At 40.2% G+C, this 16,102-nt stretch overlaps 1 protein-coding gene across 1 annotated transcript; it reads right to left on the bottom strand.

Annotated features, from left to right (window-relative positions):
* Positions 1–987: 987 nt before the first annotated feature.
* Positions 988–15,590, bottom strand: ZNF410 (zinc finger protein 410). The gene is made up of 10 exons (XM_065753182.1): positions 15,562–15,590; positions 14,399–14,593; positions 8,568–8,703; positions 8,018–8,251; positions 7,520–7,711; positions 6,518–6,677; positions 5,993–6,174; positions 3,500–3,589; positions 2,305–2,430; positions 988–1,721 (listed from the first exon to the last, which is right to left on the bottom strand). Exons 2-10 carry the CDS (start codon positions 14,429–14,431, stop codon positions 1,537–1,539), a joined length of 1,338 nt encoding a protein of 445 aa, XP_065609254.1. The 5' UTR covers positions 14,432–14,593; positions 15,562–15,590; the 3' UTR covers positions 988–1,536.
* Positions 15,591–16,102: the final 512 nt, after the last annotated feature.

The following is a 16,102-nucleotide window of genomic DNA, read 5'->3' on the forward strand; positions in this document are numbered from 1 at the left end:
CATGTAAATCCGTTATTTGAAACTCAGTTTTAATTTCTTACCAATTCAGGTCATTAATTTGTTCTGAAAAACAACCAAAATTATTAAGGTTACAATTAAGCAACGCAGAACTTTGGACTGCTATTGTCCTAATTCTGCTGTTACTGTGATATCAAAGATGGACTTAAGTGGAAGCCAGATTAGGTATTAACCTGTCAATGTGTCACACACAAGTGCCTGGGGCATCTTAAATGGTACAGTTCACACATTAGTCATCTTCCTTTACTTGATAGTAATAAGCATCTCAAAAATATAAACCCTTACCACCTATTTTTTGAGAGCTGTGATGTCAAAGCACTTCGAGATTAAAAGATTTTATAATAGCTATCAGTGTTCCTGCATTGTCCAATTCCTTTATCAATCTCTTCCACATGTAAATGGAAGCTGTGTCTTCTTTCATCTTCTTTAGCTCAATCCATCTCTCCATAACAATTCCACTTTATCGTCAAATCAAAAATAAAGTACCTGTAACAGCTGGCATGTTAGATAGGCTTATAAAACTGAGTTTGTGGCACTTAAAATCATAACAATGTATTAGAACTTAGAATTTAGGGCCCTAGGGTTTTGGGTTGCTATGTAACCCTTTCAAAGAAATCAGTTCATGCTGACACACAGCTGAATACATTATGTTTCAGCAGTCTTTACTGATGCAAAGAATCTCTAGCAAATCTAAGCTTAGGCTTGTTTTTCATTGTTTTTTTCCTTCTTCTTTTTTGGTTGAGCATTCTACATAGTGCATCTGCTGAGTGCTGTCCCCTAGATTGAAATTCACCTTGCTTCTGCAAGAATCTCCAAATCGTGATACCTTTACCAACAGCAGCACTACATTTACATTAGCTGGGGAGCAATAAAAACTTGTCTTCACACAGGAGCTGTAACAATCACGGAGTATCTTAGCAAAATTCTGCTTCCTTAATAATGCTAATTCTGAAGAAAAAGACTTCAACTTAACAAAAATTCAAAATATCTACACAGTAATTTATAGAGCTTAATGTATCAAATAAATTTTCAGGGAAAGAGCAAGCGGGAAAGAACACAGCAGTTGTAATTAAATGATACCAATTAGTACATTTATTTCAGATATTAAGTCAGCTCCTGACAGAGAGATGTACTATAGTCTCTGAAAGTAAAGGATGAAAGGCCTGTTGCTCAAGATACTGAATGTTTGTACATTCAGTACAGTGCCTAGCACAATGAGATCCTGGTCCTTAACTGGAACTTCTAAGTGCTCCAGTAAAACAAGTGCTTTAGGCTTTAGGAGAATGGACTGCATGAACAGTTTTGAAATGGCGTTCCACAACATGGGCTAAATGACATGTAAGCAGCAGACCACCTTTCGAGCCCTGCGAGAGAGAAACTTGGTCCAGTAAGTCTTCTCCAGCTCCAGCTTTATCATTTGTTTGCCATCTACCCGACTCGCTCCGTGCACAGTTAAAGCAGTGTTTACTCATTCCACTCCAACAGGGTGAGTCTCTAGGAGGAACGATCAATCCCACTTCAGTCACTACAAATAAGAGGGCGGAAGAAAGAGCAGCTGGTCTCACCCTCCTCCACTCCAATAATAGACTCGGTATCTGGCAGGTGTAGAGACTCTACACCAAGGCTGGGCTGAGAGTTCACAGAGATGAGATTCTTACTATGCACTGTAGAGTCTTCCAGCAAACTACTGCCCATCAACGACTCTGGTGTGAAAAAGGGGTAAAACAAAATGATGTCACGATACTACAACATATGACACAATCCCTTCACCCCTCCAATTTGCATAGACTTCTTCATTAGTCTCCTGCTTTATCAGTTACCACTCTCTGAGCACCTGGATCTCCAATGGATGGTAACTCCTATATTTATTGGTTCTGTTTTGAACCACAGTATGTCAGGATCTCAGGCAGGTTTGGCTTTCTCTTGAAATAATTTACACAGCACTAAAAAAAGGCTTCCTAAAGCAAAAATATACAACAAATGTTGTATATTATATGTTGTATATTAATAATATGTTGTATATTAATAATATGTTGTATTGCACAACTTCAATGTTAAAAATAAAAAAAAGATATCAGATTCGTGTTAATTTTTGAAACAATAAAATTATCTGCCTCAACTACAATACAGAAATTACTTTGTCTTCTATCCCAGAAAAGGGGGGAGAGTGAGCAATCCATCCTCATCTCCAAGAGGAACAGTCTTTTATTCCTTACTGTCTTGTGGTCTCTCTCCCCTTCTCTTTGACCACCCACTACTTCCTTTGGGTATTTCTCTCTTCCTTACCTGGCTGTTCTTGCTCTCTGCCTCCAGCTGTTCCAATTCGGGAATGGTGTTTCCTCATATGCACGTTTCTGCTACCACTTTGGGAAAATGTCTTCCCACAAATTTGGCACTGGTGGGGCTTCACTCCTTGGAGAAGAAGCGGGAAAAATTACCCCAGGAGTTAACAAATTGGGAATAAAGGTCTCATCAAACAGTCAATACCACTGTTTTGAAATGGCTGTTGATATCCTTTGTGCTAAATATTTGTGGGGAAAAAAAAAGTGAGAAATACTATTGTTTCCAACAGAGCAATACGCTTCCAGAACCTATGAGTTTTAGACCACCAACATTGCTGGCCATGGAAAAACTCAGCTCTGAAGAGTAACATAGTATCTGATTTATAGGAGGATAAGTTACTGAATCTCTTACTCAGTATTTATAGGGAGAGCACAAACTGACCAAAAGCAAGGAATCAGGGGTGAGCCTCTGATCATACAACAGATTGCAGGATCTGGTTAGTAGGACTGAGTAGACACTGAATGATTATGTCACAGTAAAAGGATTTCCTCAGAGGATGGACAAAAGAGTCTACTGCTCCTTCCATCTACAGCCAACTATGACATCAATAAGAATGAGCTCAGTAGCTACAAAACAGGAAGACAGATGTCATAAAATGCACAGAAAACTAAGACAGTCCCAAAAGTTACAAGCCATATTTATATTGTTCTGAAGATATTTAAGATAGATCAATCAAAACAGAAAGCAGAAGCTTTGAAATATGCACAAAATGCCCATCTAATGCTTTGTAGCATTAGACTACAAGTATGTGGGTGTTAAAAAAAAAAAAACAAAACCCCTACCAATGGCAGAAATCCACTCGTGAGAGACTGAATAGTTTTGATGACTGTAAAGTGGTGCTAGATTCTCTCTTTTAAATAAGAAAACAGCAGCTATGAAAAAGCTATTCAACTTCATGACATCTTAGAAACACTCACTTTAAAAAATTAATATTGAAGATGAAGTTTGAATTCAGAAACATAACATCTAGAAAAAAAATAAACTGTTTGTGGTGCCTGTGGCCTGCACAAAGCTGTCAAAAAGCACAACCAGAAATTCCATAGAAAACAAAGCATTCTTCTTAAGGAAGTCAAATCAAAATCTGCCAATAAAGTTCTTTTCTCAGTTAAATCACAGCATATCAAATGAAGCTTCTTACCTGAGTGGACAACCAAATGTTTTCGAAGGCTGGAGTACTCGGCAAAGGAACGACCACATCCCTGTGCTTCACACAGAAAGGGTTTTTCCCCTGAAAGGGAAAAGTAAGTTTGGGATCACAACTTGATTTGATCGTCTAAGTCACCAAAAACTGCCTAAAGATCTCTACCTCATTCTCCTTTATGGCCATACACGTAACAAAGGGCAGCAGGAATAACACACATGCTTCTTAAGTCTTCTACAGCATTCTCATTATCAGCTTTCAAGAGGAAATATTCAAATTCTCAAATATTCTGAGATCATCATTAACAGACAAGAAAGGATGCTGTTTCTAAAGAGATCTTTCAAGTGCATAAATACCAAAAGATTAATACAACAGTGCCTGGAATATGATATAGCATTTATATGCAGGTCTTAACAACCATTTCTATGCTTCTGTCTCTCAGTGCCAAAAATCCCATTAGGTGTATTTCCCTTCATATCAGATTCTATACTTTATTTCAGATCAGGCTGACCTTGGCAAAAACCCGATAGAGACGTGTCAGTTATATTTATCCACAAAGGAACAGTAATTCAAGGTACAATTTGTTCTCATAGAAAGTTGTTATTTGTATGCATCTCCAGAGCTATTTTTGCATTTTTCTACGTGATGACAAACAAGAAGATGACTACACTAGTATGCACTGTAATGTAATTAATCTGCTCTAAACTCCTTTTTAATAATGCCTTAAATAAAACTAAAGCTAACTGTTGCCTGCAACATCCCATTAAAGATCTCATTATGCCATGCTTAATGGTACAATTTCAAGCCTTTTTTCTACATTACTGTGTCAGAGTAACAATTCCATAGGAGATTTATCAAGCTAATTCAGTTATTTTGATTGTCTAACAGGTACATAGCTCTTTCAGAGTAAATTTGTTTTTTAAGTTCTTTCTACTGTGATTTTGCCTTTAACAGTACTCTCCCTACAGTTCATTTCTCAGCTTCATATCTGCTGTAGCATTTAACAGATCAGTTGGTGTTACAGAACTGAAATAAGCAGCACGTTCCCAAACACTACTTGGAAATTCTCACTCGTTATAACCATTTAAAACTTGGAAAGAAAGGAATAAAAACTGCCATTGACAAAAACAACAGCACAAAATTCCACCGATAAGAAACACTAGATGTATTTATACATCTGCAGTTCATAACTCAGATCTGATCAAACTCTCAATCACACATTATCAAAATGCAGTTTTCTACTCCTCTGTAAGCTACTATTCTGTTGGTTGCAGAACACTACTGTGGAAGACTGAACATGAGTAACCTGGGCCTATTTACTTTGTTTATGCTTGGGATAGGAGCTTTAAGCACAAAAAATCCACCTGTACAAACATTTGGTTACTGTTACTGCACATTCAAATTTTTATTTTTGGCATGTATCACTTATAACTACATCCCAACATCTGCCCCTAAGCCATGTGTTCTAGTTAGACTGCAAATGCCTTTGAAAAAGCAACTTTTCCCCATGTGTATTTTAAAGTACCTAGCATACGGTAGTGTTTAAGGCAGAAAGCACACACAGCTGCTAGCAGCCCACATAATTTGGAATTTTTTTTTATGAGAGAGGCCCTTCTGCTCTAACAGTTTTCAAGTTTATTTTGAAATGTTAACCAGCTGTAATGCAACACTACCTTCTCAGGCCACCAGGGAATCTCCAAGAATGTCCTGAGAGGGCTGGACTGGGCCATTTATTTCAGTGGTGTGTTAACCCTGAGGCTTAAAAAACAAACAAGCAAAGCTCCCAGAATATTCACTAACAACTTTGCTAACTTAGAGTGAAATTGCTGATCATTTCAGAAGGAACTTCTGCAGCTCTTCAAACATCTTTATAAGATAAAAGCATGTATAGCACTCTATGCACTGTCAATACTTTGGCTGGCAAAACTTCTAAAAACACTGAAAAGGCAAAACTCTGCACATGAGACAGCATAACAAACCATGTATAAAATACAGCACTATGAAATAAAGGTTCTTCTTTTATTTAATATTAAAATTTGTGCATGAGTTAAGAGTACATAGGATCCAATAGATGGCAACATCCCGAATCAGCATTACTACAAACAGAGCAGTCTGCATGCTAAAATGCCTTCTTCTAACTAATGCCTTTTTCTATTAGGCTTTGATGATTTTTGATACTCATTCCACTGTACTTCTCACTTCCCTAGACCTCTCACAAATAGTCATTCTACAAGCAGTCTACCAGGACTCACACAGAATAAACATCTAAGCTACTGTGCTTCTCAGGAAATTAAAATAGCTTCTTTATGAAAATAATTACAGGAGTGGTGTTCACTTACTATTCATTTGAAAAGAAAAGGGACATTAATGAAGGCCAGAGGTATACAAGCATAATACTTTCAAGAGTTTGAGGATGGAGGAGGGAGTGCTTTATTCCTCAGTAAAGACCCCACTTCTGCAGACCACAAATAGGTGAAGTCTAAAACACACCAGTGTGAATTCGTAGGTGGTTCTTCAGATTTCCAGCTGTTGTGAATTGTTTCCCACAACCCAGCTCTGTACAAACAAAGGGTTTTTCACCATTGTGAGTTCTCATGTGCACCTTCAGCCTCTGCAAGACATAAAAGCTTTTTCCACAGCCTTCCGCTGGACAGGTGAAGGAGCGATCATTCCTGCAAAGCAACAGAACAGGTGTTTCATAACCACCTTCTTCAATGTATTTTTCATCAACATTCAAGTTTTTCTGTTGTTGAAATAAAAAGCAAACACATCTTCATCGAAGACATGTTAAAATAGAAATATTCTAAATTGAACTCTAATATGAAACTTTAAAAATAGCCTAAGTCTGGCCAAAATGTTGCAACATAAATGACAATCTAAAGTGAGCAGCAGGCCCAGAATTTCTAAGAGCTATACCAGGTTTCTACAGCTTGCTATCATCAAGAGGTGATACAGTTCCAACTACAGAGCACCCTTTTTCAAAGTCGTGACAACATATGGCTTTATTCAGCTCACCGATGTGTTTTCAGATGATATTTGAAGTGAGCTGGCCACACAAATGTCCGATCACAGCCTTCAACTGTGCATTTCAGCTTCCTTTCCACACGAGATAGGTGAGGAATGGGGCTAGAGTCTTTTGGTTGCCCATCTCCTGAGCAAAGATGAACATTTTCACCTGGAAGAAAAAGCCCACCAAAATCTTAAAAAGATACAGATGACTAAAATTTATCAAATCTAATAGATAAGACTAGCATAAAACATGAAACAGGATTGTAAAATAGATAAGTGGCTGGCTACTAATTGTTTACTATGCCCTACATGCTGCTACCCAGCCCATCAGAAGGACGTGACACAGACTTGCAATCCTCTTCAGGACCATAAACTACTGCCAGCAAACTATTTGTATCATACAACCAGCTACCAGATGAGGCTTAACACAAGAAGGACAGGAAGTCAATGCACCAAAACCTGTAAGAACGGTCTCTATTCCAATAACAGCCATCCAAATTTAAGTAGCAGTCTGGATAACTATATTTATAAACACCCTAGCTAAAAAGGGGGTATTGCATTTGTTTGCGATTATTAATTGAAATAATTGTCACAAAAATGTGTCTAAATCCAATTATGTGTTCCCCAGAGGGATCATTTCAAAACCTAGTGTAGATGAGAAGAAGAAAAAGCTTTGGTATGCATTAAAAATATTCTTGAAAGCGAAAATGAAAATTAAAAGAAAAACAGCCAGTCAGAAACATACTTTCTGCATGTACCAGAAAATACAGGGACTGCCATGGCACTGCTGGCCTCACTGAAGTTCATTCTCTGAGAAAAACTGAGAAGCCTATTTATATTACGGAAAAATTACACGACTGTTCTGTGTCTCCATTACTGATGATTTGAGGACACATAGAATAGCTTAGAAGTAAGAAAGAGTGAGAGAGAGAGAGGAAGAAACAAGATGAAACTAGGAGTCTTGTAAGGAACATACAACTTCTGAGGCAGAATCAGGAGATATCCTACCATTATTGCTTGCTTTGGCATTCTTAGCTAGCTGTGCTCGAGTTGCAGCAATTAAACTGTCATGGGCCAACTCTTGCACTCGCAGGAACCATGGAGTACTGCTGTCTGTGCTATCATGAGAGAGAAAGTCATTCCCAGAATCTTCTGCTTCATCTTGAACAAACACCAAGTGCTCTGCTGGAGAGCCCAGCCCTAGAAAAGAAGACAACTTAATCAAACAGAAGGATAACATAATAAACGGAAGAATGAAATGTATTTTGCTTCCCAGAGGCTAGCACTCATTGCACAGGTGTAATTGCTGCACTGAAAATGTTTCCACTGACCTCTGCGCCGTAGGAAGCTGTTGACGATTGAATCCTGCTGAAATATGCAATAATGGACAGCAAATTTCATGATCTTTCCCCTTCCTAAGCAGCAGGGACAGAGATGTACTTTGTATCTCCTGCATTCTGTCCTCCGAGACACATCCAGACAGATGGCAAACAGAAGGAGAATTACCTGCTCTTGTTAGGTTGAGAAGAATAAATGAAGTGCTATCACTGGGCTGGAGGTCTTGCAATAAACTGGAAGACTCTGGAGATGTCAGAAGTTCAGATGGTTTCTGTACACTCTGTGCCCTTGTCTCCTCTCCATCAGGGCCCACATTTACCTGGAGACTCCTTAACACAGCAGATGAAGAAACATCTTTGGAAGAATTATTGTGACTTGGAGAAGTGAGATCTCTTTCATCATCTGGTGCAGTAAATACAACAGAGAAAACAAAAAATACAAAAATATTATGAAGAAGACATCTATGAAGTTCTTTTCCTAGGAAAAACAAAAGCAAACAAAAAAAAAAAAAAACCTTGAGAGAACCTGGGAGGAAAGGCTATTTCTAACTAGTCAGACTTCACTGTTAAATGAGAAAAGTTTAAGTTCAGTTTCTGAACTTGTTCCTCCATCACTAGCATGCACTTTCTGCAAGAGGTGGCGATGATGAACCACAGTTGAGCAGTTAAAACAGCTTTATAAACAGCATGCTCACAAAGATCCACCGCATAGATTTTACCTGGTAACATGAGTCTGTTGCATTCTGAGGTCTCAGTAACAGGAAGGAGAGAAAGACAGGTGATGTCTTTTGGCTCCGCTTCCACCAGCCCTTGAGCTAGTGGAATAGAAGTATTCTGAACAAACTGAACCAGCAGCTGGAAAAATAAAGATTGAACATTAGGTGGAGAGCAGCACAAATCATTAAGAAAGGTATTATGCCTATTCCATTATCACTTAACTGTAGGAATCTCCCCTGTCTGTCTTTTGTAGGAGACAAAAAGATGGTTTATTACCATCAAAGTGACTATACACTCTTACAGCTTACATCAGTGTCAGAAGAATTTGTATTTGTCATTTCTGACATATCTACAGAAGTCTCATTTCTTTAACAAACAATAAACAAGTTAACAAGTTCTGGATCGCTGCAGAATATACCAAAGGTTAATTAGGCTATTTCATATTATATTTAATGTACCTTTTAGAACTTGATACTTTACTGCACTGTCATCTTCTAAGTGTTCTCCATAGTCAATCTTTGAAATAGTTGGGGTTCTTTATATATAATATTTAAGCACTTAGCATGTTGGCCTTTTAAAATAAAAAAGACAAGAAACCAGTTGCAGAATGCCTAGCGAATGTCTATTCAAAGTTGGCAGAGAGAGATCAGAGGAATAAGTTTGAGATGAAAAGGTGGAAGTCCACCCGGACAGTCTCATCTGTCCAAATCAGAGATGGAAGACAGGGGTGACAAAGCAACACCAAACTGGACTGAAAACTGAGCAAAAAACTAAGTTATGGGACTGCCGTTCAGCTGAAAGTTAGCCTTGACCTCTACTGTTCCACTATGAAGTGTGTATTTTTATGAACTCTTCTCTTTTTGTACAGATGGCCTTAAATAACATTTTTCCTCCTGCAATAGAAAAGTATTGTTTCAAAGCCTCCACTCCCACGCATCAACACTAAGCCACCAGGGAGAAGCAGAATGCAGCAGCCACAAAATAGATACCCAGAACAGAAAAGACTGATTTTCCTTGTAAAGTAATAGCAAATGAGTAAGGAGAATTAGGGTCCTAAAGAAGCAGAAGAAAATACAAAAATATAAATCACTCGCATTATTAAAATGAACAATTAAAAAAAACACCACAAAAACTTAAACAAAACTCCCAACTCTGTCAAATGATTAAGGGGAAACACACATTTTAATGTGATATTTGCCCCTTAACAGCTAGGTACTTTCAGAAACCTCCCTTGTTGTGACTACAGCAACTAGAATGTGAATGGGAAAAAAAATCATTACACACTATGTACTGCTTTCTTAAGTGTCTTTTAATTTGGTTTTACAGCTGAAAGCAAACAGGAAGCTACCAGATATCCTTACAATTGGCTATACAACATAAAAGACAAACAAGGAACAGAAGAGGTAATAAATCACATACATAGATACGCAGAATAACAAACTGTAGATGAGAGAATAACAAAGATCAGAACTCCTGGGACAATGATGGATGGGCTGAATGTGAACAATTTCAGCATGACCTTGGAGAAATTCAACCAAAAACTTTGTAAGAGGTAGGAAAGTATCAAGGGTTTCTAGAACAGGTCTTACAGAAAAGAATAAGCTTCTCATGGAATACAAGAGGAACCATAAAACTGAGCAAAATTTATTATTACAGTGTCCCAAGCAGTGCTGTGGGAATAGAGAAATATCATAAGGGGGTGGAGATCAAGGTAGATAGGGGAGAAATAACCATGGGAACAGGAATGGATGGGGATAAAAACGGGCTAACTAACTACCAGGCTATATCAATTGGTCAGGGCTGCGGCCCATCTTGTCTTCTCAAATGCTGTTTGCTCATAACAGTTTCCAAGTGTGTCCATCAAGTAAAATTCAAGTCAAACTAGCCTGTGAATTGGAGAAAAATCACAATCTGGAAACCTTAAAATCCTGGCCAGAGTCCAGAAAAAAAAATACACCAAAGGTTAGATACAGATGCCAGGAGGACTCAAGGTCTGACTAAGACTGGATAAATCCATGAACGTGTGAGTATGTGTTTCCATCAAGTTAGGTCACGTGTGAGAAGTTAGCAAATTTCAAGCCTGATTTCCTGGTGAATCAGTGATCTATCTTCCCATTCCACATGAATGCTGTTTGAGGGTGCCTGTAAAGGTATTGTCCTCCCACCTGTGTTAGTATTTATAGTCATACACATTTGTACTGTCTGTGTGCATGCATCGGGGGAATATTTGCAATTCCAGTTTAGCCTCACTTCTGGCTGGACTCAGAAACAGCCCAGGGGTCTCCTGTCTGAAGGTCCAGGAGGGGCGGAATCTCCAGGGTGCTACAGTTCATCAGATCTTGTAACTCTGTAGTATCATCACAAACTGAATACAGATGGGTTCTGAGTACTCCTGAGGTGGTGTCTATAAAATGCCAATGAAAAGAAGGGGACTGATCACTCTGTAAATATATCCAGAGAGCTGGTCTGGAAGCAAAGCCACAGAGCATATTAAGACATGAGTGTAGAGAATATTACCAAGTCATAAAAGGAAAAAGAAAGAGGTGCAAAGTAGCTTTAATCTATAGCCAAGACCCATGCAAGAAAATGTCACTTGGAATTTAATATAAATTTTGGTATTTACCACAAAAAGACATCCTAAACTCTGAGATTCAAGGTTAAGGACCACATATGATCTGTACAGAGAGAATCTATGAGAACTAGAGGGAGATAGGATGAGCAAAGTTCAATTACAGCTTCCTATGAATCATTTTTTTTGTCTCTGCTTCACTATCTTCTTAAATACACTCTCCCTTCCCTGAAAATCCTTTATGTACACAGTGTAGGTTCTAAAAACATAAAATACTTATTGGCTCTTGTCACTTAAATAATCATCATCCCTGCTATTCAATGAGAAATAGCAGGACAGGATGACCTCAGTATCTCATCACCCCAAGCAGTGCAGAATGCTTGTATTACCAAGAAGACTTGGGTAATGTCCTTGACCCAAAAGAAAAAAAAAAAGGATCTATTTACAGAAGTGGGAACCTCTTCTAGACATTGCTGAAAAAAGCACATGCATTAAAGAAACAAATGGCTATCTGGTATAGATCAGGTTGAAGTTTGTGTCCTATAAACAGACCCCTTTTATCAGATGATTCAGATGCCAAGAAATGGCAGACACAGCTGCTTTGTTTGGGGTGGTGAGTGGCAGGGAGGAAAAGGAGAGAAAGGTTGTTCCAGTGAAGTGTCCCAAACTGCCCTCCCACTGCAGGGCTAGACTAGACTCCCAGAGCAGCACAGACCACGTTTTAATCGATACTGCTTCTGTTCTAAATTTAACCAGTGAACTGCTACAAAATCAAAAGGTCAAAATAACATTTACTAGAGGGGGAAGGGTGGCAAGTAAAAGTGGGGTGAACAGCAGGAGGCTAATCAGCTAGAAACTAAGATACTTTTCTACCATAAAATGTCCTCATAAGAATCTCTCCTTGTGAGGTGCTGAGGAGAGAAAGATTCAACCCTAACCACATCAGCTTACAGACCAGAGCTGCAGTTCACTTGATTAACTGTGGTAAAGCTTCACAGGCAGCAGAAAGCACTCTGTAGTGGACCAATGTGGTAGAGGTGGCTGGAAATATTTGTAATTTTAATGATTTGCTCTGAAGGTTTAGAAAATGCAAAATGCAGATCTCATCAGTTTCCTGAGGAATGCAAGGAATGCAAGTAATATAGCTTTGGGAGCAGGGAATCCAGAAGAAAAGGTAGATGCATTTACCATTATAAACTCTCCAAGCAGCTCTGCGATTGCTTACCAAGGGAGGATCTGCCACTACTCAAGTATTACATGCTTGCTTCCTTAGAGATAGAAAAACTGCAACAGTGAAGCTTATGCAATCCACCTGTAGCGTCTTGATGAATACTTATACAATGTTATTTGTGAACAGTTAACTCTTAATTAATACCTTTCTCACATGGTAAGAGTATATGAAAGAATATCTGTGGATATATCTATGAGAATTATGGTGCCATGGCTCACCAGTAAATGTAAAATCATGATGGATTTCGGAGGTACTGGAACTGCTATTTCTGACAGGTGAAAATACTGTATGTACTTGCTCTAATTTGAAGAACAAAAAATGGAACTAACTTAATACACAGGTTTCTCAATCGGAATCAGAAAGAGGGTGTGTATAGGATTTGGTAATACACATAACAAACAAATCCCAATTCGTAATATAAAATAGCCTTGATCAAGATTGAGGAACATGGCTTAAAAGATACAGAAAGTACAGAAAAAAAAATTCTGTAGAAAAATGTGCTTTACAACCACAATATATTTCATTCAAGGAGAATGGCTTACTATGTTCTGTGTTTACTGAGAAGAAAGTACAACCCTGCCATGGGAAAATAGGACTATTATGCAAACATGCCTAATTTACAAATACTTAAGTCAGGAAAATATGAGGCCCACTCACAGTTCATTTGAGCAATAAGGGAACACACATTCCAAGTATCCTGGCCCTTATTTGTCAGAAATAATCTATGGGAATCCTCCCCCTCAAAGAACTGAGGTCACAAAACCCTCTTTACCTTACCATTCAGAATGTAGAGAAAAATCATACACACTTTATGTAAAATCAAAAGACAAGGGGGATGAACTCGCAGCCCAAGCTGAGACTACTCAAGAGTTCCTGTGAGCATGCAGCTACTCTTCCTGAATGGTGCCATTGGAAGGGCTTTGATAAACAGTAAATACCTTACCACATTACCATGGCTATGATGAGTTACCAGCATATAATCATAATTTCCTTTAAAATACTGGTTTAAAATATCTGCTACAGTGCAAGCAGACTGGAAAAAAAAAAAGACAAAAAGGAGTCTATTTACACCTGTGTAAAACTTATTATGCAACATTTTGGGGGAAGATGAATGGGGAAATGAAGACAGGTGAACAGAAGAACCATAGGGAAGGGGGAGAGAGATTAGAGTCCCCGGTCATAGAATAACCACCCAGATTCCTTTCTATCTACTGAACAAGCACTCATCTTGAACATTTCTCCTGCAAGTAAGCATTCTGCTTGTCAGCAGACATGAATAGGAAAAAAAGTAATCTGGAAAGTCCAAAGCTTGTAGCTGGAAATGGGCTAAAAAACTATGGGTCTGGTACAGCTACCAGAAGGGCTTTAGGTCTAGTAAAGACTAAAGCCATGTGTGAATGCATGTGTCCAAAATGACTGCGGATATAAACACGCCCTGTTTAAAAACTGCAAGAAACAACACAGCCTTTTGAATCATTCATGCTGTTTGTGTTTATCTCTTAAAGATATCTTAGATGTCTTAGATGTGTGTGTATTAATCTGTGGTCAGCCGTGTGTGTACAGCACATAGACATTATTGCCTGGGGACAGTCATGGAGCATGCTGAGCAACCAGGATCCCCTGGGTGCAACCATCTGGTCAGCTTCTTACGGGAAATGTGAGCCCTTTTAAAACACAACTGGCTCACATAAAAAAAATAATCCAAACTCCTTAAAGCCAAGTAAAGTCAACTTGGTTTGAGGAAAAAAGGTAGTCAGTAGAGCAGTGTATTTTATTCTTTTAACAGAAAGGACATTATAATACTGAAAGAAAAAATATGTAACCTGAGAACAGGCAAGAGTATTGGCTTAAAGCTGAGAAGAAAAGCCTACAGTATTCTTTAATCTTGTATCATTCACATAAAAAACATGACAGTGACACTGAAGGAAAAAAAAAGAGGAGTATCTAAGCAGCAAACTGAGTAATCTCTGAACTGTTCCTACGTGCTGCCTGCAAACTTCTCTGTGAACCAAACTGGCTTTATAACTGCTCACCTCTGGTTTGGATTCTAACTCATCCGATAACATTGATTCAAGCGTTCGATTCCTACAGCTGTCCTCAGCAAGGCACAGGTATATACTTTTAATTCAGGGAGAACAACACTCTGCTTATTCTCATATTTTCTGAGGTACAAAACAAAGTGATGGTCCGTCCACACAGAATTGTGTTGCGCAAATATTCAATTTAACCTAAAAACAATAGAAAAGGGAACATAAAGAGATGGAAATACATGAACAAACAAAAAACATAAGCAAGTTAAGGTTAGCAGATATACTTTGAAGTATATGAGAAAGCTCACACAGGTTCCTGCATTTCAGCTGTACTTGAACTAGCCGAATAACACCTTAACACATGAAACTGATTTTCAGTAGCTATTTTCCATGCTTTCCTTGCAATGTGTAATTTTCATTGTGAATCTTAATTGTTTACCTGGAAACATATGGAACTGAGTGAAAACCACATGCGCCAGCATGCAAGAGAGAAAGGCTGAATCCCTTGTGGAGATGACAGGCAACACATGCACTCCATAACTAGGAAACCTCTGCTTTTCCTGTAACACGTCCAACTGGTCATAAATTTCTTGTTGGACACATATGAGTATAGGGATCTGTGAGGTAACTTTTCTTTGGACAGTATTTCACACTTATACAATGTTCCTTCTTTGGACTGTAAAGTAAAACAGGAACGTACCATTCTTAACTACCAAGGAAGGGCTTTAACTCTACTGAGGGGCAAACAAACAGGTTCCTGCCACTCCTCCCCTTTATCACAATTACAAAACCAATGAATGTATTTCAAAACCAACGAGGTCACCTAACAGAGAACCTAAAGCCTCCCTGCGGTGCTCGGAGTCCCGACCTGCAGCACAGGGTCAGGACAGCAGCGACAGAAGTGAGAGCAGAGCAGAGCAGAGCGGGGCGTCCGGCCCCGCCCCACAGCCCTTACCACCGCGCTTCGCCACCTCTCAGCCCGCCCCGGGATAGTGGGCCCGGGAGAGCGGTGGGCGCGGCCCGGGGCGGGCGCGGCGCCGTCCCCCTGCGGCAGCACCCCGGTGGGGCAAACACCCTAACCCTCTCCTCCCACCACCCCGGAGGCCGCCCGAGCCCCGCGACTGACGGCGAGTCCCGGCGGAGCGCCCAGCCCCCAGCAGCCTTACCGGCACCTCCGCCGCCCGGAAGTGACGCGCGCCTCCCGGAAATGCCGGCGCCGAGGAGGGCGCCGCCTGCAGGTCTATGGTAGGCGCCGGGAGGAGGGGCGCCGCCATCCCCGGGACCTCCCGGCGGTGCCGCTAGCTCTGCCTGAGCTCCTGTTGCCGCCCCGCTGCGGCTCAGTGAGGTATTTGTGTGTGGGCAGCTGCACGGAGAGCCCGTAATGCCAGACACACGCGCCTCAGCGGCTTGTCTAACAGCCGCGGGGCTGAAGATCTGAAAAGCCCTTCGCGTTTCTCGTTTATCGGCCTCATCTCTGAGGGTTAGCGGGACGGAGAGCGTGTATGGCCGGTGCCTGTGGCCCCGACACCGCTGAGACGGTGACCGCGGTCCCGCGCAGTTTTCACTCGGAGACGGCGCACCCGGGGGCCCACGCGGCACTTTCTCCCCGCGTGACTTCCGTAAGCACAGGGCGCCGAGCTGCTAACGCTGTTACATTGAGACGCCCAGTGACCTCGGAAGCCCTTTGACTCGCCAGGCGGACCGGTT

The sequence above is a fragment of the Cyrtonyx montezumae genome, unplaced genomic scaffold (genome assembly GCF_038088225.1).
Source record: "Cyrtonyx montezumae isolate F1298 unplaced genomic scaffold, pur_monq_1.0 scaffold_10, whole genome shotgun sequence".
Lineage (NCBI taxonomy): Eukaryota > Metazoa > Chordata > Aves > Galliformes > Odontophoridae > Cyrtonyx > Cyrtonyx montezumae.